This window comes from Pseudorca crassidens, chromosome 2, assembly GCF_039906515.1.
Source record: "Pseudorca crassidens isolate mPseCra1 chromosome 2, mPseCra1.hap1, whole genome shotgun sequence".
In the NCBI taxonomy this organism is placed as follows: Eukaryota; Metazoa; Chordata; class Mammalia; order Artiodactyla; family Delphinidae; genus Pseudorca; species Pseudorca crassidens.
The window spans coordinates 81,846,684-81,868,302 of NC_090297.1; the positions used below are offsets into that span (position 1 = coordinate 81,846,684).

Here is a 21,619-nt window from a genome sequence, read left to right on the forward strand (position 1 = left end):
TGTCTCTCTCTGTCTGACTTACTTCACTTAACACAGTACCCTCCAAGGCCATCCGTGTTGTTGCAAATGGCAAAATTTCAGTATTTTTTTATGGCTGAGTAGTATTCCATTGTGACATATATATATGTGTATATATATATATATATATAATGTATATGTTTATCTGTATCTATATCTGCTATGAACATTGGTGTGCATGTATCTTTTCAAATTAGTGTTTTTGTTTTTTTCGGATATTTACCCAGGAGTGGAATTGCTGGGTCATCTGTTAGTTCTATTTTTAGTTGTTTTTTTTTTTTTAATTTATTTCTTTTTGGCTGCGTTGGGTCTTTGTTGCTGCACGTGGGCTTTCTCTAGTTGTGGCGAGCAGGGGCTACTCTTTGCTGTGGTGCGCAGCCTTCTCATTGCAGTGGCTCCTCTTGTTGTGGAGCACAGGCTCTAGGCGCGCAGCCTTCAGTAGTTGTGGCACATGGCTCAGTAGTTGTGGCTCGTGGGCTTTAGAGCACAGGCTCAGTAGCTGTGGTGCATGGGCTTAGTTGCTCCACGGCATGTGGGATCTTCCTGGACCAGTGCTCGAACCCATGTCCCCTGCACTGGCAGATTCCCAACCACTGTGCCACCAGGGAAGCCCTAGTTTTATTTTTTTTAGAAACCTCCATACTGTTTTCCACAGTAGCTGCACCAATTTACATTCCCACTAACAGTGTGTGAGGGTTCACTTTTCTCCACATCCTCACCAACATCTGTTATTTGTGTTCTTTTTGATGATAGCCATCCTGACAGATGTGAGATGATATTTCACTATGGCTTTAATTTGCATTTTCTGATGATTAACGATGTTGAACACCTTTTCATGTGCCTGTTGGCCATCTGTATGTCTTTCATGCCAGAAAAAATTGAAACTGAAAAGAGCATTAGCTAAATATTTATTACATAAAGAATTATAAAAAGGGCTTACATTTGAATTAATACATGATAAAAATATGCAAAAGAAAATGCAACACTTTAATGGCTTATCATGGAGTAGAGTTCAAGTATATGCCTGAGGATAAAATGCATTAAATGAAAGTTATTTTTCATAATTAATAAAAAGACAGTATAATACTTTTTAAAATTGCAGTAAGCTTGTGTAATTTGAGCTCCTTCAAGTTTACTTGGTATAGTGGCTCCATTGTAAAAATATATAGAGAAAGTTAGAAGAATATTATTTCCTCGATTCCTTCTTAGTGTTGATTACCTTATAAAATATGTAATTTGAAACAGAAACTATGTGGTGATGGATTGCCAAAATAGGTCAAGTAGTAAAAAGATACAAGATAATTGGTTGGACAGAATTTTATCACTTGATGCAAAATATGATTTGGAGGTAGTATCTGGAATGTATTAATAATAGATTGCTGTTATACCAAAGAGATTTTGCTTTCAAGATGCTAAAAGTTATGTTTTACCTTTTTTAGAGATAAAAATGATGTGTTTGAACTGCTCACAAAATACCTTGTCATGGGTCCATAAAGAATAAATCTTATATACAAAAATAATTTAGTACCCAATGTATTCTGATTATGTTAAAAATCAGCAGCCTTATAAACTGCCATGCTGATAATATATATTTGTGTATGTGACTATATATGTGTGTGGAAAACACCTCTGATGTTTGTTAGCTAAAATGCCCCTATACTATTTTAGAGATTTGTTATGAAAAGAAACACTCTGAAATCTGATTGATCTTCATTATTTTCATAACAAAATATAACACAAAACATATATATTTTTTGTGATAGTTTCCACTTTTAATAAGTTTTGCTTAAAGAGTTTGTTGAAGTAAATAGTGAATTTCAGTATCATGAAAGAATTTTGTAAGTTAAATAATTATTTGGGGATTCTCAATTTAAGTTGCTTATATTAATTATATTTAAATTTATGATAATGTAGACTAACAGAATTTTTTTCTGAATTTGATGCCCCCAAACCTAACTTTTTGAAGAGAAATTAATTGTTCTAAGTGTGGAGTTCTGTTCAGAAATTTTGGAAGAAGAAAAATGCTCATCTAGGAGATAAAACTTTATGTTCAATTGGGGAATTGTGTAAACAGTATGGTTGAGGATAATCTTTACTGTGAATGGTAGATTATTTTACTTTGAAATGGAAAGCACAATTTTTTTTAAAGGGGTAGGAGAGGTAGATAGTAGTGTTAGGTGACATAAATAACCTTGAAGGAAATAGAAAAATGTTGGAAAGAGAAAGTGTTTAGTCAATGCTTAACAGCCTTTTCAGTGCATGGCACATGAGCATTTAAATATTGGTGACAACCCACTTGGAAGAGGTATTTGTATCCTGGAGCTGGACTCAGAACTGCAGCAAACAATTTAGCAAGAGTCGTGGCTGGAAGGTCAGGAGGGCTCAGGATATTTGCCTCAAGGCCAAGAGGAAGTACAGCTAGGCAGGGACAAGGATTAAAGCGGAAGAGATTGGGGCACCTGAGCAGGCCCTATAATGGGGGGGAGTTTCGAATGCTGACTAGCCGGTTGGGAGAACTTAAGACATAGCTGTCAAGACACACTGAGGAGTACTTTACTACCAGTAACTGGACTGAACTCTGTGTGTGTGTATGTGTGTGTGTGTATGGTGTTTCGGAGACAAGCAATTAACGCTCAAGCATAAGTTAGGGAGTTGCTAAGCGTACTTGATGTCTTAATAGCAACAAGTCAAACTTGCCGACTGCAGTTAATGATTATTCAGAAAGGCCAGGAAGTAACTCCACAGAGAAAAAAGGAAATGGTGGACCTGCATCCAAGGTTCCGATATTCTGAGTGAGAGATATCTGAAGTTCGGAAGAGGCTCTTTGCACTACCGGTTAGGAATCTGCCTCCCATCCAACACCTCCACGCACGAGGTGCCCATTCCAGAAAGGGGGCAAGCTCAGTTCTCCTTTCCCTTTAGGTGACAGCTCGGGTCACATTTGTGCATGTTTTTCATCTCCTGTCATGGCAACATTCCCAAATGAATGCCGAAAGATCTGCCTCTTTTTATGATTTCCTGACAGGACTTACAAAATTAAAATGTTTTGTTAAAAACAGAATCGGGCAAGTTGCCTTCTCCTTTGACGCTCTACACGTTTCGGTGATTCCCAAGATCACTTTAACCATTAAGACTTTTTTTCTTATAAATAGACTACAACTCTTCACAATCTAAACCCAAGGATTTGGATGAGGTTTCTTTATCTGGGTTTCTCCCAAGTGGAGGAGGCAAGAGGCAGGAAGGAGTTGCCTCATTTAAGGGGCTCAGGGTAGAGAAGGGCTGTGGGCGACTTTTCCTTCCCTCCCTTTCCTTCTTGGAGGCAGATATTCGAATGACGGCGGCGGTGGGATAGCCCGAGCCAGGAGGTATGAGAAGCAAGAGACTAGACGCGAGGGAAGAGCCGAAACCCTTCGGCGAGCGGACCCTACCAACCTCCGCCAGGCGAGAGCGGGTCCGCCCCAATCCCAGGGTGCATCGCGCCCAGCCCCCTCCCCTCTCCGCGTCCCGCCTCCCCGCAGCCCGGGCCCCCTCCCCGCAGGCTTCGGGAGGCGGGGACGCGGCGTCGGCGGCTTCTCCAGTCGCGTCTTTCTCCCTCACTGGGGAAACCGGCGGTGGCGGCACCTTCGGAGGCTGAGCAGCTGAGCCGCGAGCCCGCCAGTGGGAGGTTGGACAGACTGACTGCAGAGCCGACAGACGGACGGACAGCGGGGCAGCCAGACGGCTCGAGTCGCCTCGAGTTCCGCCATGAGCTGGGGCACGGAGCTTTGGGTGAGTCCGGGAGAGGGGCGCCCAGTGCGAACCCCGGCCCCGGAGGGGCTCGGGCTGGGCAGGCGCCGCTGGCCGTTGGCGGCCAGAGCGCGTCGGGCCATCCCCGGCGCTGGTGTTGGCGGAGGGTGGGGGTCCCGCTCCTCTTTGTGTGCAGACCCTTCTTCCCTCTCGGCCGGGACTTGAGAGGCTGCTGGTCCGCGCTCCCGTCGTTGCCGCGGCGGTGGGGCTGAGAGCAGAGGCTTGGACGGCTGGGGGAGCGGCCCGCGGGCTGCCGCGTCCGCCGCCATCCTCTCCTGTCCCCTCTCCCTCTTCCGCCTTCACTTTCCGGACGCCTGGCTCCGTGCCGGGCCGCGCTTCTCTGCCTTTGTATCTCCCCTCCCGTAGGCGGGGGAGGGGGCCCATTGTCCCGAAGGGGCGCTGTTAGCGGGCGGGGAGGGGGCTCGCCGCGGCCCCTCGCCCTGGCAAGGGTCCCCGGGGCGAGGGCGTCGCCGGGCTGGGGCGACGCGGGGAGCCGCGAGGCACCGCCCGCCGCCCTCGCCCCAGGTAGGGGGAGCCGGGAGGCTTTGTTCCGAGCCCGGCCTCCGGCCAGCCAGGCCCAACCCACACGCCCATTTCCCTCTCCTTGTCTCCGTTCTCTGACCGGGGTAGCTTCGGGGACTCCGGCTGGGCCACCCCTGGCTGCTGCCTTGGGCCGGGGGGGTTGGCATTTGGGATCTGAATTAAATTGAGTGATCGATGGGGAAGCCAATTTTGCCAAAAGGAGCGTATGGCTTCCCAATTGCTTTACTTCCCTTTCCGTGGTCCATTATTCTCACTCCTTCTCCCGCTTTTCTTTCTCTTTCCTCCTTGCTTGTCTTGGGCGCTGAAGGCTCCAGACAATGACCGGTCTCTGGCCAGGTGCAGGTGGACTGTAATAGGTCGGAGAATTCTCTCGCGACGCCTCCACAGAAGGGTGGAGGTGTGGAGGGCAGTGATTTCTCAGGTGCTGCCGAGGGACGGGGAGCTGGGGGCGCTGTCCCGAGAGCCGCCTCATTTCAGCCACTCCTCTTTTTATCCCACCTGTGCATGTTTTCCGTGCCTTTTGTTAACCAGGATCTCGTGAAATCACTGCAGAGAAAAGAGGAGAAAGAACTTTTTCGTCTCCAGGCATACAGTTAGGGTGGCAGTGAAGGCATATCGGTTAATTGATCAGCCTTCATTGGGCACAGTGTTTTATGTTGTTTTTCACATTTTATTCACAGATTGGGAATCTTAGAATTGAAAGAGACTTTAGAGTTCGTCTAGTTGAACACCTCCTTAGCAAGCCCAGGAATCTGCAGCGTTCTGGACAAGTGTTTGCCCAGTCTGTAAACACACCACCGAAGAGAAAATCTAGGAGCCTCTCCGTTACGTTCTTAGATAGCATTAATTGTTCTTGTATTGGGGGGGATTGTATAGTAAATTATGTGAGCTTTAATCTTTTACTTTGGTTAGATTCTCAGGCATTATTGATCTCTTCTCTTTGATTTAGTACATTCTCTAATTGATTATAGTATTTCCTAATTAAAGGAGTGGATATATTTCATTTTCCATTTTTATAATTAGAAAATATTTTTATTTTTACATACTTGTATGATCCATGTTTCAGAGGGAGCAACAATATAAGCAGAATACTTTTAAAAAGTACAAATAATAAAACAGTGGAGGAATATTATTTAGGTGTAACTCTTAATTTAGATCGGAAAAAATTGCTTTGTATCACACTGTAGAAAAGCAGTTTTAAGGAGGAACAAAATATTTTAGAGAAGACTAAAATGTGATTTTTAAAGCTTTAAAAAAATTTTAATTTAAGAATATAATACAATCAGAAGCAATTACCCATCTCCTGTAGTTTGGTTATTTACGTTCAGCATTTGAGTAGTTTTTCAGCAATTTAAAAAGGTAAACCATAGAAGAGATGGGAATTTCTGTTCTAACTAAAAATTGTTTCGTATCCTTTTGAAAATTATGAAAAATTTTAAAATTAATTTTTCTCGTAAAACTTAATATATCTCCATGTTTTAAATTTTTTTTAGTGGTTTGAGGATTTGAGGGAAACATTTATTAGGAATTAAATAATGTGGAATCAGCTAATATCAGTTGGATGCTTACACCTTACATAAGTAGAAGTTGGTGTAGAGGACTATTGTTGGGACCAGAAGAGACCTTAGAAAAATTTGACTAGATTTCCTATTTTTTACTAATCTCAGTTTTGAAAAAGGATATTGTGTTTCCAGTAGATTGTAACAGACACCTGAACTGTGCTCTTGCCATTGAGGAATTTGAGGTTGGGAAAATTATCTTGAAAATTTGAATTTAGAAACCAGTTCTTATATTATTTTCATGTGTAGGATCACCTTACTGTCCCAGAGTTAAACTTTATTGATAACATGTTACAAAAAAAATTATGATAAAATGCAGTTATGCACTCAAACTTAAGTTTATTTCTTATAATACTCATTGGCATTTATTGCTATCTGTCTTATGTTAAACTTGAGAATAAAGTAAAAAAATTAAAACCACTCTAATAGTGACTCTGGGGGACAGAACTGATTGTGATAGGCTAAATTGGTTGTGTCAGACTTTTGTTTGTGTAGTTGTGAGGGGATATGAATCAACTGGTAATAAATTTGAACTGTGCTTTAAGGGATTTCTTGTGTTCCGAATGAGCATTTAAGCAAAGTAGTGAATATATGCTAGAGACTCAGTTCTGGGTAATATAATGCAAAGAGATGACAGCGTCTTCATTTCTTCAGGATGCATTGTTTATTGTGTTGAATTCTTTATTACCATAGGAAGAATGGTTGGATTAAGAAGTCTAAATATGAATTAATGATATTGCAAAGCATAGATTTTGTAATTATTAGCTCTTTTTACAAATAAGGAAATTAGAGATTGGAGAAGTCCTATGTTTAGTCAGTAAGTTTTATTTATTAGGAGATAGGCTTTTAGTTTTTTGAGGAGCCAGTTAAAGTTCAATGGAAAAAAAAATCAGTGTATGTATGGACTGCGAGTGTATAGATAGGAAAGAAAATGGCTGAGCACATCACACTCAAATCATCATTTATTAAAAAATTCCCCTCCCTTACCCCCGCCGGGAAATGAGGGGACTAGTCTGGAAATTAGGAAGTAGGTTCAAATGTCTGACTTAATTTATAGGAAACATATAAACCTTTTTTATGTCTTAGTTTCCTGGTCTATGATTTTTGGTCCTTAGTTTTCAGAGTGTATAATTTAAAAGCCATTGTTATTTTCATCATACTTTTTAGCTAGGTGCATTTGACAAAGCTCATGATATCTTTTCGGAAGAAACTGAAAAGTGTGCATTGCATGATAGATTCAGTGGATTCTTTATTTTACACTCCTAGTCTTAACCCTTTAATTTAATGCTTCTTTATCTTTTTTCTCTATGTAGCACTTCTATTTTAACACTTACATTGTAAATGTACTAGACTTTTTGAGTCCTTGAGTGTAGGGACTGGGTTAATCTTTTTGTTTTCTCTAATACAGTGCCTATTGCTGATCATACATGTTTCGCCCAATTGAATTAGTAGTTCATTGCATTACCCAGAGTATTGATTACTGATTAATAATTGCATCCTTGAGGAAGTTTTTATGGTTCTGAAGGCCTTCGTAGGTGATGATAAATTAGTGATCTAGTTAACAATTCAAGAAGGTTTTAACAATCTGAAGCCAAAATGATGAAGTTAAGTTTTAGTATTTTGGTTAACAACTTTTACAGATTGGGGAAGAACTGACCTCTAAAGGTAGTTGTTGTGAGTTTACCTGATAGACTGATGATGTGACTGCCACAATAGCCGATGAATGGTAACTCATCTTGCCGTGGTGATCATTTTGAAATGTTTAGAAATATCGAATCACTATGTTGTGTAACAGGAACTAACAGTGTTGTAGGTCAGTTATACTTCAAAAACAAGCTCATGGCGAGATTAGATTTGTTGTCGGGGGAGGGTAGGGAGGAGGGGGAAATAGATGAAGGCAGCCCAAAGGTATAAACTTCCAGTTATAAGTAAGTACTGGGGATGTAATGTACAAGGTGGTAAATACAGTTAACACTGTTGTATGTTATATATGAAAGTTGTTAAGAGAGTGTGGATCCTAAGAATTCTCATCCCAAAGGAAAAAAAGTTTTTTTAGTTCTTTAATTTTGTATCTGTATGAGATGATGGATATTCCCTGAACTTATTGTGGTAATCATTTTATGATGCATGTTAAGTCAAATCATTGTGCTGTACCTTAAACTTATACAGTGCTGCATGCCAGTTATATCTCAATAAAACTGAAGGGGGGAAAAAACCCCAAATAGCTGATGAAATCTTAGGCCACATGTAGATTTTTCTAGAACAAAGGAATTTGGTCCCATTGTAATCTATAGTGGTTAGACCAAATCTTAGTTTTACTTAAGATTTTTTTAGAAGGTGCTTATCTAGAGGAGTTCGACAAAGAGAGCTCCTTATCATGTGAGTTGTATTGTTCTTTTCAAAGGCCATGAAACTAGTGTAGGAATTTGGTTTAAAAAATGAAATAATTATTGAGTGTCTATTATGGGGAAGCACTGTGTGATGTATGGTAAGATTTATTAAGGCTTATAATGTCAGACCTGCTGTGAAAAATCTTAGAGTCATGTTGAGGTGATATTACTTTCCTAACTCTAGAATATTCCCTTACATTGATAACACTGTTCAGAATATCCTTTGTTGACCAGTTCCTTCCCACCCCTTCTTCCTTCCAGAGTACACATTCTGGATATTATCTTTCTTATGGGACTACCACCTTATATTTATTTCTTATATATTCAAATCTTTGGAAAATAGTAATGGTATAAATATTTATATCTTACATCCTTTTTTTTGGGTAGAAATTGTTGTGTTCAACACTGTATTACAGATATTGTTGTTACTAGTTAAGGAGGGTGACAGGCAATCAAGACACCCATTTATGCCACCATTTTGCCCTGACAATAATAAGGTGGAAGCTGGAGAGCTGCCTGTAACCAGTATCTCCTCTTCATCGCTAATTCTTTAAACCACTCATTTCTACTCCTCTTCCCTGCCTTTTATCTTAAAAAGTGCTCTCTTCTTCCCCCAATCTATAAAATACAGGTTTGGCTAGAAACTTAAAAGCCTGTTCTGCCTACTTTTCCTTATCAGCTCCTGTTTGCAGGCAGGAAATAGGACAAGAGAATAATAATGGTTTGTAATTATGGAACATCTTCTATGTGTACCTACCAGTGGTATCTTATTTAATAATCTTCAACTTTAAGCATTTTCATCTCAATAGCAAAAAACAAAAAATTCTTTTTTGGGGAACATAGTCATGTGCGTATTAAAAACTAGTAGGAAAATATTATGTAAAAGTTTTGTTTTATAGGAAGCAAAAACTTTTTCCATATATTAGCAATTTTTTAAGTTCTTTTTTTTTTTTTTTTTTTGCGGTATGTGGGCCTCTCACTCTTGTGGCCTCTCCCGTTGCGGCGCACAGGCTTCGGACGCGCAGGCTCAGCGGTCATGGCTTACGGGCCCAGCCGCTCCGCAGTATGTGGGATCTTCCCGGACGGGGGCACGAACCCGTGTCCCCTGCATCGGCAGGCGGACTCTCAACCACTGTGCCACCAGGGAAGCCCTTTCTTAAGTTCTTGATCGAGAACTAATCATCAGACTTTTAACAATACCTTGTGAAATATGTGAAATATTAGTATATATTTGTTATATGTTGAAAAAACATAAATGTATAGAATCAGATTTTCCTATTTTTGGCACACCATTATTTTGTTGTTTCTAGAGCATAAAGTCATCTGTTTTATTCCTTTTGTATCGCTGTTGTATTCCTAATTTGTAGAAAAGGAATAGGCATATAATAAGCAGTGATATATTTGTTGAATGAGGGAATCAATGAATTGTTAGAACTCTATCATCAAACTATGTTTTGAAAACTAAGGTTATTTTAATGTTTTTTTCCCCAACATGTATGTCTCATACCTTTCTTTAATCTTAGGGATCCTTTTTATAATCTGAAATTTAATTACTTCTGTCTTTTCATATGAAATTTTTCTCAATTTATTTAGATCTTGAGTTCTCATCTCCTTAAATTATTTGAGTACAAATGATTATCTTATTTATAGCCTATTTTGTGGCCCTTTGGATTCTAAAAATGAAAACAGTGTTGTTATATGCTTTGACATTAGGGTTGTCATGTATAAATGATATAAATGTAAATGGTCTGAGACTTAATGAATTGGGAAAACATAAAAGATTGATTTTTCAGAGAGCACAAAAGTTACGGTGATTCTGAGAGATTTTTGAAAAATGTTAACGGATGAACCGGTTTGCAGGGCAGAAGTTGAGACACAGATGTAGAGAACAACAGTATGGACACCAAGGGGGGAAAACAGCTGTGGGATGGGGATGGTGGTGTGATGAATTGGGCGATTGGGATTGACATGTATACACTGATGTGTATAAAATTGATGACTAATAAGAACCTGCAGTATAAAAAAACAAACAAAAACACAACTAATACTAAACTTTCATTGGGTTATTTTAATGGAAATATGTTAATATAAATGTTTCAGACATTACATGAAATTTCTAAAAATCTTATATGTTCTGGTATAATGTTATAAGTCATAATTTTAGTTATTACTTTAAAATGTATATCTCAGAAATAACTAAAAAAAGATAAATAAAAAAAATGTTAATGGTGGCTAGTTGAGATTTTTTTCCATTATAAATTATAAAAATCAAAATCATTGAAAATGCTATGGTAAATAGCAACCATTACTTTTGAATCATCTTCTAGACTTAGACCATGAACTAAATTAATATCCTTTACTATTTGCGAAAGCTGAATATAATTAGTATTTGTTAACTTATTTAATTTGAAAATTTTCTTATTTCATCTTCATTTAAAATAAAAGCTTCATTAAATTATAACATTCATACATTAAAGTGTACAGTTTTTATATGTACGTTAAGATTTGAAAAAATAAAATAAATGCACTCATTCATGTCACTCCCAACCAAGAGCAAGATATGGAAGTCTCACTTATGCCATCCCCAGTAAATATCCCCCAAAGGCAATCATTCTGAGTTGCATTGCCATTGATTAGTTTTGTAGGTTTTTTTAACCTCACAAAAATGATAATATGGTATGTACTTCATCTGACTTCTTCCATTTAATATGATCTCTTTGAGAATCATCCTTCTGTGGTTAGTTTGTAGTGTTTCATTGTATATGTAGGATTTGTATTTTCTTCTGCCATGTGCCTGGGGTCACTCCTAGTCTGGGACCACCTTAAAACAAGTTTAGGGCTTGAAATTCCCTCCTGTGGTTGTTGGATTTTGTTTTTGTCCCCATGGCTCTTGCAATGTTATCAAAACAAAAAATCCAAAATATCCTCAGGGCAAAAATAGGTGGTATATGCTTTTTTCCCTTTCTGGATTCTCATTTTTACTTCACTTGTGACTTTGTAATTCCTTATTGTCTTGGCTTGTTTTTTGGTGCTTTAAAATTTTTGGAATATATTTTATCCATATTTAAAAGTTCTTATCCAGTGGAATAGTGATAGTTGATCCAAATAATCTAGCCCGACACTACTGGAAACTGGAAATTCTTACGCTGAGATTTTCGTTTTTGCTATTATATTTTTAATTTCTAAGAGCTGCTTTTTGTTTGTTTTCTGAACATACTTTTTTTTTTTTTCCTTTGGCCATGCTGTGCAGCTTGTGGGATCTCAGTTCCCTGACCAGGGATTGAACCTGGGCCACGGCAGTGAAAGCACTGAATCCTAGCTACTAGACCACCAGGGAACTCCCCCCGCCTTTTGTTTTTATCATTAAATTATTATATAATTTAGACAGTAAATGCGGTGTATTTTTGCTTCTTTCCAATAGAATACATTTGATCACTTTTTTTTTTATACAGCAGGTTCTTATTAGTCATCAGTTTTATACACATCAGTGTATACATGTCAATCCCAATCGCCCAATTCATCACACCCCCACCCCCACCCCCCCACGGCTTTCCCCCCAGGTGTTCATACGTTTGTTCTCTACATCTGTGTCTCAATTTCTGCCCTGCAAACCGGTTCATCTGTACCATTTTTCTAGGTTCCACATATATGCGTTAATATATGATATTTGTTTTTCTCTTTCTGACTTACTTCACTCTGTATGACAGTCTCTAGATCCATCCATGTCTCAACAAATGACCCCATTTCGTTCGTTTTTATGACTGAGTAATATTCCATTGTATATATGTACCACATCTTCTTTATCCATTCATCTGTCCATGGGCATTTAGGTTGCTTCCATGACCTGGCTATTGTGAATAGTGCTGCAGTAAACATTGGGGTGCCTGTGTTTTTCTGAATTGTAGTTTTCTCTGGGTATATGCCCAGTAGTGGGATTGCTGGATCATATGGTAATTCTATTTTTAGTTTTTAAAGGAATCTCCATACTGTTCTCCATAGTGGCTGTATCAATTTACATTCCCACCAACAGTGCAAGAGGGTTCCCTTTTCTCCACACCCTCTCCAGCATTTGTTGTTTGTAGATTTTCTGATGAAGAACATTCTAACTGGTGTGAGGTGATACCTCATTGAACTTTTGATTTGTATTTCTCAAATAATTAGTGATGTTGAGCAGCTTTTCATGTGCTTCTTGGCCATCTGTATGTCTTCTTTGGAGAAATGTCTATTTAGGTCTTCTGCCCATTTTTGGATTGGGTTATTTGTTTTTTTAATATTGAGCTGCATGAGCTGTTTATATATTTTGGAGATTAATCCTTTGTCCCTTGATTCGTTTGCAAATATATTCTCCCATTCTGAGTGTTGTCTTTTCGTCTTGTTTATGGTTTCTTTTGCTGTGCAAAAGCTTTGAAGTTTCATTAGGTCCCATATGTTTATTTTTGTTTTTATTTCAATTTCTCTAGGAAGTGGGTCAAAAAGGATCTTGCTGTGATTTATATCAAAGAGTGTTCTTCCAATGTTTTCCTTTAAGAATTTTATAGTGTCTGGTCTTATATTTAGGTTTCTAATCCATTTTGAGTTGATTTTTGTGTATGGTGTTAAGGAGTGTTCTCATTTCATTGTTTTACATGTAGCTGTCTGGTTTTCCCAGCACCACTTATTGAAGAGACTGTCTTTCCTCCATTGTATATCCTTGCCTCCTTTGTCATAGATTAGTTGACCATAGGTGCGTGTTTTTACCTCTGGGCTTTCTATCTTGTTCCACTGATCTATGTTTCTGTTTCTGTGCCAGTACCATATTGTCTTGATTACTGTAGCTTTTTAGTATAGTCTGAAGACAGGGAGTCTGATTCCTCCAGCTCCGTTTTTTCCCCTCAAGACTGCTTTGGCTATTCGGGGTCTTTTGTATATCCATACAAATTTTAAGATTTTTTGTTCTAGTTCTGTAAAAAACGCCATTGGTAATTTGATAGGGATTGCATTGAATCTGTAGATTGCTTTAGGTAGTATAGTCATTTTCACAATATTGATTCTTCCAATCCAAGAACATGGTATATCTCTTCATCTGTTGGTATCATCTTTAATTTCTTTCATCAGTGTTTCATAGTTACCTGCATACAGGTCGTCTCCCTAGGTTGGTTTATTCCTAGGTATTTTATTCTTTTTGTTGCAGTGGTAAATGGGAGTGTTTCCTTAGTTTCTCTTTCGGATTTTTCATCATTAGTCTATAGGAATGCAAGAGATTTCTGTGCATTAATTTTGTTTCCTGAAACTTTATCAAATTCATTGATTAGCTCTAGTAGTTTTCTAGTGGCATCTTTAGGATTCTCTATGTATAGTATCATGTCATCTGCAAACAGTGACAGTTTTACTTCTTCTTTTCCAATTTGTATTCCTTTTATTTCTTTTTCTTCTCTGATTGCCGTGGCTAGGACTTCCAAAACTATGTTGAATAAGAGTGGTGAGAGTGGACATCCTTGTTCCTGATCTTAGAGGAAATGCTTTCAGTTTTTCACCACTGAGAATGATGTTTGCTGTGGGTTTGTCATATATGGCCTTTATTATGTTGAGGTAGGTTCCCTGTATGCCCACTTTCTGGAGAGTTTTTATCGTAAATGAGTGTTGAATTTTGTCGAAAGCTTTGCTGCATCTATGGAGATGATCATATGGTTTTTATTCTTCAATTTGTTAATATGGTGTATCACATTGATTGGTTTGAGTATATTGAAGAATCCTTGCATCCCTAGGATAAATCCCACTTGATTATGGTATATGATCCTTTTAATGTGTTGTTGGATTCTGTTTGCTAGTATTTTGTTGAGGATTTTTGCATCTATATTCATCAGTGATATTGGTCTGTAATTTTTCTTTTTTTGTAGTATCTTTGTCTGGTTTTGGTATCAGGGTGATGGTGGCCTCATAGAATGGGTTTGGGAGTGTTCCTTCCTCTGCAATTTTTTGGAAGAGTTTGAGAAGGATGGGTGTTAGCTCTTCTCTAAATATTTGATAGAATTCACCTGTGAAGCCAACTGGTCCTGGACTTTTGTTTGTTGGAAGATTTTTCATCACAGTTTCAATTTCAGTGCTTGTGATTGGTCTTCATATTTTCTAATTCTTTCTGGTTCAGTCTTGTAAGGTTATATCTTTCTAAGAATGTGTCCATTTCTTCCAGGTTGTCCATTTTATTGGCATAGAGTTGCTTGTAGTAGTCTCTTAGGATGCTTTGTATTTCTGCAGTGTCTGTTGTAACTTCTCCTTTTTCATTTTTAATTTTATTGATTTGACTCCTCTCCCTCTTTTTCTTGATGAGTCTGGCTAATGGTTTATCAATTTTGTTTATCTTCTCAAAGAACCAGCTTTTAGTTTTATTGATCTTTGCTATTGTATTCTTTGTTTCTATTTCATTTATTTCTGCTCTGATATTTATGATTTCTTTCCTTCTGCTAACTTTGGGTTTTGTTCATTCTTCTTTCTCTAGTTCCTTTAGGTGTAAGGTTAGATTATTTATTTGAGATTTTCCTTGTTTCTTGAGGTAGGCTGGTATAGCTGTAAACTTCCCTCTTAGAACTGCTTTTGCTGAATCCCATAGGTTTTGGATCGTCGTGTTTTCATTGTCATTTGCCTCTAGGTATTTTCTGATTTCCTCTTTGATTTCTTCAGTGATCTCTTGGTTATTTAGTAATGTAGTGTTTAGTCTCCATGTGTTTGTGTTTTTTATGTTTTTTTCCCCTGTAATTCATTTCTAATCTCATAGCGTTGTGGTCAGAAAAGATGCATGATATGATTTCAATTTTCTTAAATTTACTGAGGCTTCATTTGTGACCCAAGATGTGATCTATCCTGGAGAACGCTCCATGCGCACTTGAGAAGAAAGTGTAAAAGCTCTTTTTGGATGGAATGTCCTATAAACGTCAGTTAAATCTATCTGGTCTATTGTGTCATTTAGAGCTGTGTTTCCTTATTAATTTTCTCTCTGGATGATCTGTCCATTGGTGTAAGTGAAGTGCTTAAGTCCCCTACTATTATTGTGTTACTGTGGATTTGCTCTTTTATAGCTGTTAGCAGTTGCCTTATGTATTGAGGTGCTTCTGTGTTGGGTGCATATATATTTATAATTGTTATAATTTTTTTCTTGGATTGAGCCCTTGATCATTATGTAGTGTCCTTCCTTGTCTCTTGTAATATTGTTTATTTTAAAGTCTATTTTATCTGATATGAGTATTCCTATTCCAGCTTTCCTTTGATTTCCATTTGCATGGAATATCTTTTTCCATCCCCTCACTTTCAGTCTGTATGTGTCCCTAGGTCTTAAGTGGGTTGCTTGTAGACGATATATATATGGGTCTTGTTTTTGTATCCATTCAGTGAGCCTGTGTCTTTTGGTTGGAACATTTAATCCATTCACGTTTAAGGTAATTATTGATATGTATGATCGTATAACCATTTTCTTAATTGTTTTGGGTTTGTTTTTGTAGGTGCTTTTCTTGTGTTTCCCACTTAGAGAAGTTCCTTTAGCATTTGTTGTAGAGCTGGTTTGCTGGTGCTGAATTCTTTTAGCTTTTGCTTGTCTGTAAAGGTTTTGATTTCTCCATCAAATCTGAATGAGATCCTTGCTAGGTAGCGTAATCTTGGTTGTAGTTTCTTCCCTTTCATCACTTTAAATATGTCATGCCACTCTCTTCTGGCTTGTAGAGTGTCTGCAGAGAAATCAGCTGTTAACCTTATGGGAGTTCCCTTGTATATTATTTGTCATTTTTCCCTTGCTGCTTTCAGTAATTTTTTTTTGTCTTTAATTTTTGTCTATTTGATTACTATGTGTCTTGGCCTGTTTCTCCTTGCGTTTATCGTGCCTGGGACTCTCTGTGCTTCCTGGACTTGGATGGCTGTTTCGTTTCCCATGTTAGGGAAGTTTTAGACTATAATCTCTTCAAATATTGTTTTGGGTCCTTTCTCCCTCTCTTCGCCTACTGGGACCCCTATAATGCTAATGTTGGTGCATTTAATGTTGTCCCAGCGGTCTCTTAGGCTGTCTTCATTGCTTTTCATTCTTTTTTCTTTATTCTGTTCTGTGGCAGTGAGTTCCTCCATTCTGTCTTCCAGGTCACTTATCCGTTTTTCTGCCTCAGTTATTCTGCTGTTGATTCCTTCTAGTGTATTTTTCATTTCAGTTATTGTATTGTTCATCTCTGTTTGTTCCTTAATTCTTCTAGGTCTTTGTTAAACATTTCTTGCATCTTCTCGATCTTTGCCTCCATTGTTTTTTTGAGGTCCTGGATCATCTTCACTGTCATTCTGAATTCTTTTTCTGGAAGGTTGCCTGTCTCCACTTCATTTAGTTGTTTTTCTGGGTTTTATCTTGTTACTTCATCTGGTACAAAGTCCTCTGCCTTTCATTTTGCCTGTACTTCTTTGAGTGTGGTTTTCCTTCACAGCCTGCAAAATTGTAGTTCTTGCTTCTGCTGTCTGCCATCTGGTGGATGAGGCTATCTAAGAGGCTTGTGCAAGCTTCCTAATGGGAGGGACTGGTGGTGGGTAGAGCTGAGTGTTGCTCTGATGGGCAGAGCTCAGTAAAACTTTAATCCATTTGTCTACTGATAGGTGGGGTCTGGGTCCCTCCCTGTTGGTTGTTTGGCCTGACGTTACCCAACACTGGAGCCTACCCGGCTCTTTGGTGTGGCTAATGGTGACTCTGGGCGGGCTCATGCCAAGGAGTACTTCCCAGAACTTCTGCTGCCAGTGTCCTTTTCCCCATGGTAAGCCACAGCCACCCCGCCTCTGCAGGAGACCCTCCAACACTAGCAGGTAGGTATGGTTCAGTCTCCTATGGGGTCACTGCTCCTTCCCCTGGGTCACGATGCGCACACGACTTTGTGTGTGCCCTCCAAGATTGGAGGCTTGTTTCCCCCAGTCCTGTCAAAGTTCTGCAGTCAAATCCCGCTAGCCTTCAAAGTCTGCTTCTCTAGGAATTCCTCCTTCTGTTCCTGGACCCCCAGGTTGGGAAGCCTGACGTGGGGCTCAGAACCTTCACCCCAGTGGGTGGACTTTTGTGGTATAAGTGTTCTCCAGTTTGTGAGTCACCCACCCAGCCGTTATGGGATTTGATTTTCCTGTGATTGCGCCCCTCCTACCGTCTCATTGCGGGTTGTCCTCTGTCTTTGGATGTGGGGAATCTTTCTTGGTGTGTTCCAGTGTCTTCTTTTTGATGATTGTTCAGCAGTTGTCATTCTGGTGCTCTCGCAGGAGGGAGTGAGCACACATCCTTCTACTCTGCCATCTTGAATCAGTGTCCCCATGCGTGACCTTCCATTTTATTTTATTTTTTAATTTAATTTGTTTTTATTTTTTAATGGAAGTACAGTTGAGGTACAATATTACATAGGTCATAGGTGTACAATAAAATGATTCACAACTTTTAACTATTATATTCCATTTATAGTTATTATAAAATATTGGTTGTATTTCCTGTGTTGTACAATATATGTTTTTTTAAAATTTATTTTTTACTTTTTAAACTTAATTAATTAATTATTTTTGGCTGCATTGGGTCTTTGTTGCTGCATACGGGGTTTCTCTAGTTGCGGCGAGCGGGGGATACTCTTCGTTGTGGTGAGCAGGTTTCTCATTGTAGTGGCTTCTCTTGTTGTGGAGCATGGGCTCTAGGCATGCGGGCTTCAGCAATTATGGCAACACCGGCGCAGTAATTGTGGCTCATGGGCTCTAGAGTTCAGGCTCAGTAGTTGTGGTGCACGGCCTTAGCTGCTTCGTGGCATGTGGGATCTTCCCAGACCAGGGCTCAAACCCATGTCTCTTGCATTGGCAGGCGGATTCTTAACCACTGCACTAACAGGGATGTTCTCTTTTTTTTTTTTTCAACACCTTTATTGGAGTATAATTGCTTTACAATGGTGTGTTAGTTTCTGCTTTATAACAAAGTGAATCAGTTATACATATACATATGTCCCCATGTCTCTTCCCTCTTGCGTCTCCCTCCTTCCCACACTCTCTATCCCACCCCTCTAAGTGGTCACAGACCATTGAGCTGATCTCCCTGTACTATGCGGCTGCTTCCCACTAGCTATCTGTTTTACGTTTGGTAGTGTATATATGTCCATGCCACTCTCTCACTTTGTCCCAGCTTACCCTTCCCCCTCCCCATATCCTCAAGTCCATTCTCTAGTAGGTCTGTGTCTTTATTCCTGTCTTGCCCCTAGGTTCTTCATGACCATTTTTGTTTTTGTTTTTGTTTTTGTTTTTGTTTTAGATTCCATGTATATGTGTTAGCATACAGTATTTGTTTTTCTCTTTCTGACTTACTTCACTCTGTGTGACAGACTCTAAGTCCATCCACCCCACTACAAATAACTCAGTTTCGTTTCTTTTTATGGCTGAGTAGTATTCCATTGTTTTTATGTGCCACATCTTCTTTATGCATTCATCTGTTGATGGACCCTTAGGTTGCTTCCGTGTCCTGTTTATTTTAAATAGAGCTGCAGTGAATATTGTGGTACGTGACTCTTCGTGAATTATGGTTTTCTCAGGGTATATACCCAGTAGTGGGATTGCTGGGTCGTATGGTAGTTCTATTTGTAGTTTTTTAAGGAACCTCCATACTGTTCTCCATAGTGGCTGTATCAATTTACATTCCCACCAGCAGTGCAAGAGGGTTCCCTTTTTTCCACACCCTCTCCAGCGTTGATTGTTGGTAGATTTTTTGATGATGGCCATTCTGACCAGTGTGAGATGATATCTCATTGTAGTTTTTTTTTTTTCCTCATTGTAGTTTTGATTTGCATTTCACTAATGATTAATGATGTTGAGCATTCTTTCATGTGTTTGTTGGCAATCTGTATATCTTCTCTGGAGAAATGTGTATTTAGATCTTGTGCCCATTTTTGGATTGGGTTGTTTGTTTTTTTGTTATTGAGCTGCATGAGCTGCTTGTAAATTTTGGAGATTAATCCTTTGTTAGTTGCTTCATTTGCAAATATTTTCTCCCATTCTGAGGGTTGTCTTTTTGTCTTGTTTATGATTTCCTTTGCTGTGCAAAAGATTTTGTTTCATTAGGTCCCATTTGTTTATTTTTGTTTTTATTTCCATTTCTCTAGAAGGTGGGTCAAAAAGGATCTTGCTGTGATTTATGTCATAGAGTGTTCTCCCTATGTTTTCTTCTAAGAGTCTGATATTGTCTGGCCTTACATTTAGGTCTTTAATCCATTTTGAGTTTCTTTGTGTGTATGGTGTTAGGGAGTGTTCTAATTTCATTCTTTTACATGTAGCTGTCCAGTTTTCCCAGCACCACTTACTGAAGAGGCTGTCTTTTCTCCACTGTATATTCTTGCCTCCTTTATCAAAGATAAGGTAACTATATGTGTGTGGGTTTATCTCTGGGCTTCCTATCCTGTTCCATTGATCTGTATGTCTGTTTTTGTGCCAGTACCTTACTGTCTTGATTACTGTAGCTTTGTACTATAGTCTGAAGTCAGAGAGCCTGATTCCTCCAGCTCCGTTTTTATTTCTCTAGATTGCTTTGGGTATTCGGGGTCTTTCGTGTTTCCATACAAATTGTGAATTTTTTTGTTTTTATTTCTGTGAAAAATGCCAGTGGTAGTTTGATAGGGATTGCATTGAATCTGTAGATTGCCTTGGGTAGTATAGTCATTTGCGCAATGTTGATTCTTCTAGTCGAAGAACATGGTATATCTCTCTATCTATTTGTATCATCTTTTATTTCTTTCATCAGCATCTTATGATTTTCTTCATACAGGTCTTTTGTATCCTTAGGTAGGTTTATTCCTTGATATTTTATTCTTTTTGTTGCAGCGGTAAACGGGAGTTTTCTTAATTTCACTTTCAGATTTTTCATCAGTAATGTATAGGAATGCAAGAGACAGCTGTGTATTCATTTTGTATCCCACTGCTTCACCAAATTCATTGATTAACCTTAGTAGTTTTCTGGTAGCATGTTTAGAATTCTCTGCGTATAGTGTCATGTTATCTGCAGATAGTGACAGCTTTACTTCTTCTTTTCTGATTTAGATTCCTTTTATTTCTTTTTCTTCTCTGATTGCTGTGGCTAAAACTTACAAAACTATGTTGAATAATAGTGGTGAGAGTGGGCAACCTTGCCTTGTTCCTCATCTTGGTGGAAATAGTTTCGGTTTTTCACCATTGAGGATGATGTTGGCTGTGGCTTTGTCATATATGGCCTTTATTATGTTGAGGAAAGTTCCCTTTATGCTTTCTGGAGGGTTTTTATCATAAATGGGTGTTGAATTTTGTCGAAAGCTTTCTCTGCATCTTTTGAGATGATCATATGGTTTTTCTCCTTCAGTTTGCTAATATGGTGTATCACATTGATTGATTTGTGTGTATTGAAGAATCCTTGCATTCTTGGGATAAACCCCACTTGATCATGGTGTATGATCCTTTTAATGTGTTATTGGATTCTGTTTGCTAGTATTTTGTTGAGGATTTTTGCATCTATGTTCATCAGTGATATTGGCCTGTTGTTTTCTTTCTTCATGATGTCTTTGTCTGGTTTTGGTATCAGGGTGATGGTGGCCTCATAGAATGAGTTTGGGAGTGTTCCTCGCTCTGCTATATTTTGGAAGAGTTTGAGAAGGATAGCTGTTAGCTCTTTTCTCAGTGCTTGAAAGAATTCGCCTTTGAAGCCATCTGGTCCTGGGCTTTTGTTTATTGGAAGATTTTTCATCACAGTTTTAATTTAAGTGCTTTTGATTGGTCTGTTCATATTTTCTATTTCTTCCTGTTTCTGTTTCGGAGGGTTGTGCATTTCTAAGAATTTGTCCATTTCTTGCAGGTTGTCCATTTAATTGGCATATAGTTGCTTGTAGTAACCTCTCATCATTCTTTGTATTTCTTCAGTGTCAGTTGTTACCTCCCCTTTTTCATTTCTAATTCTATTGATTTGAGTCTTCTCCCTTTTTTTTCTTGATGAGTCTGGCTAATGGTTTATCAATTTTTTTTATGTTCTCAAAGAACCAGCTTTTAATTTTATTGATCTTTGCTATCGTTTCCTTAATTTCTTTTTCATTTATTTCTGATCTGATCTTTATGATTTCTTTCCTTCTGCTAACTTTGGATTTTTTAATTCTTTCTCTAATTGCTTTAGGTGTAAGGTTAGGTTGTTTATTTGAGATATTTCGTGTTTCTTAAGGTAGGATTGTATTGCTATAAACTTTCCTCTTAGAATTGTTTTTGCTGCATCCCATAGGTTTTGGGTTGTCCTGTTTTCATTGTTATTTGTTTCTAGGTATTTTTTGATTTCCTCTTTGATTTCTTCAGTGATCTCTTAGTTATTAAGTA

At 38.5% G+C, this 21,619-nt stretch overlaps 1 protein-coding gene across 3 annotated transcripts in view; it reads left to right on the forward strand.

The window, feature by feature from the left end:
* The first annotated feature begins 3,543 nt into the window (after positions 1–3,543).
* Positions 3,544–21,619, forward strand: part of FNBP1L (formin binding protein 1 like) — a 120,565-nt gene continuing 102,489 nt past the window's right edge. For 2 of the 3 annotated variants that reach the window (XM_067726951.1, XM_067726952.1), the window contains exon 1: positions 3,544–3,786. In XM_067726951.1, the coding sequence (XP_067583052.1) occupies positions 3,763–3,786 (24 nt within the window). In that variant the 5' untranslated portion in view covers positions 3,544–3,762. The remainder of the gene's footprint in view (positions 3,787–21,619) is intronic. The other variant, XM_067726953.1, reaches the window with a different exon arrangement.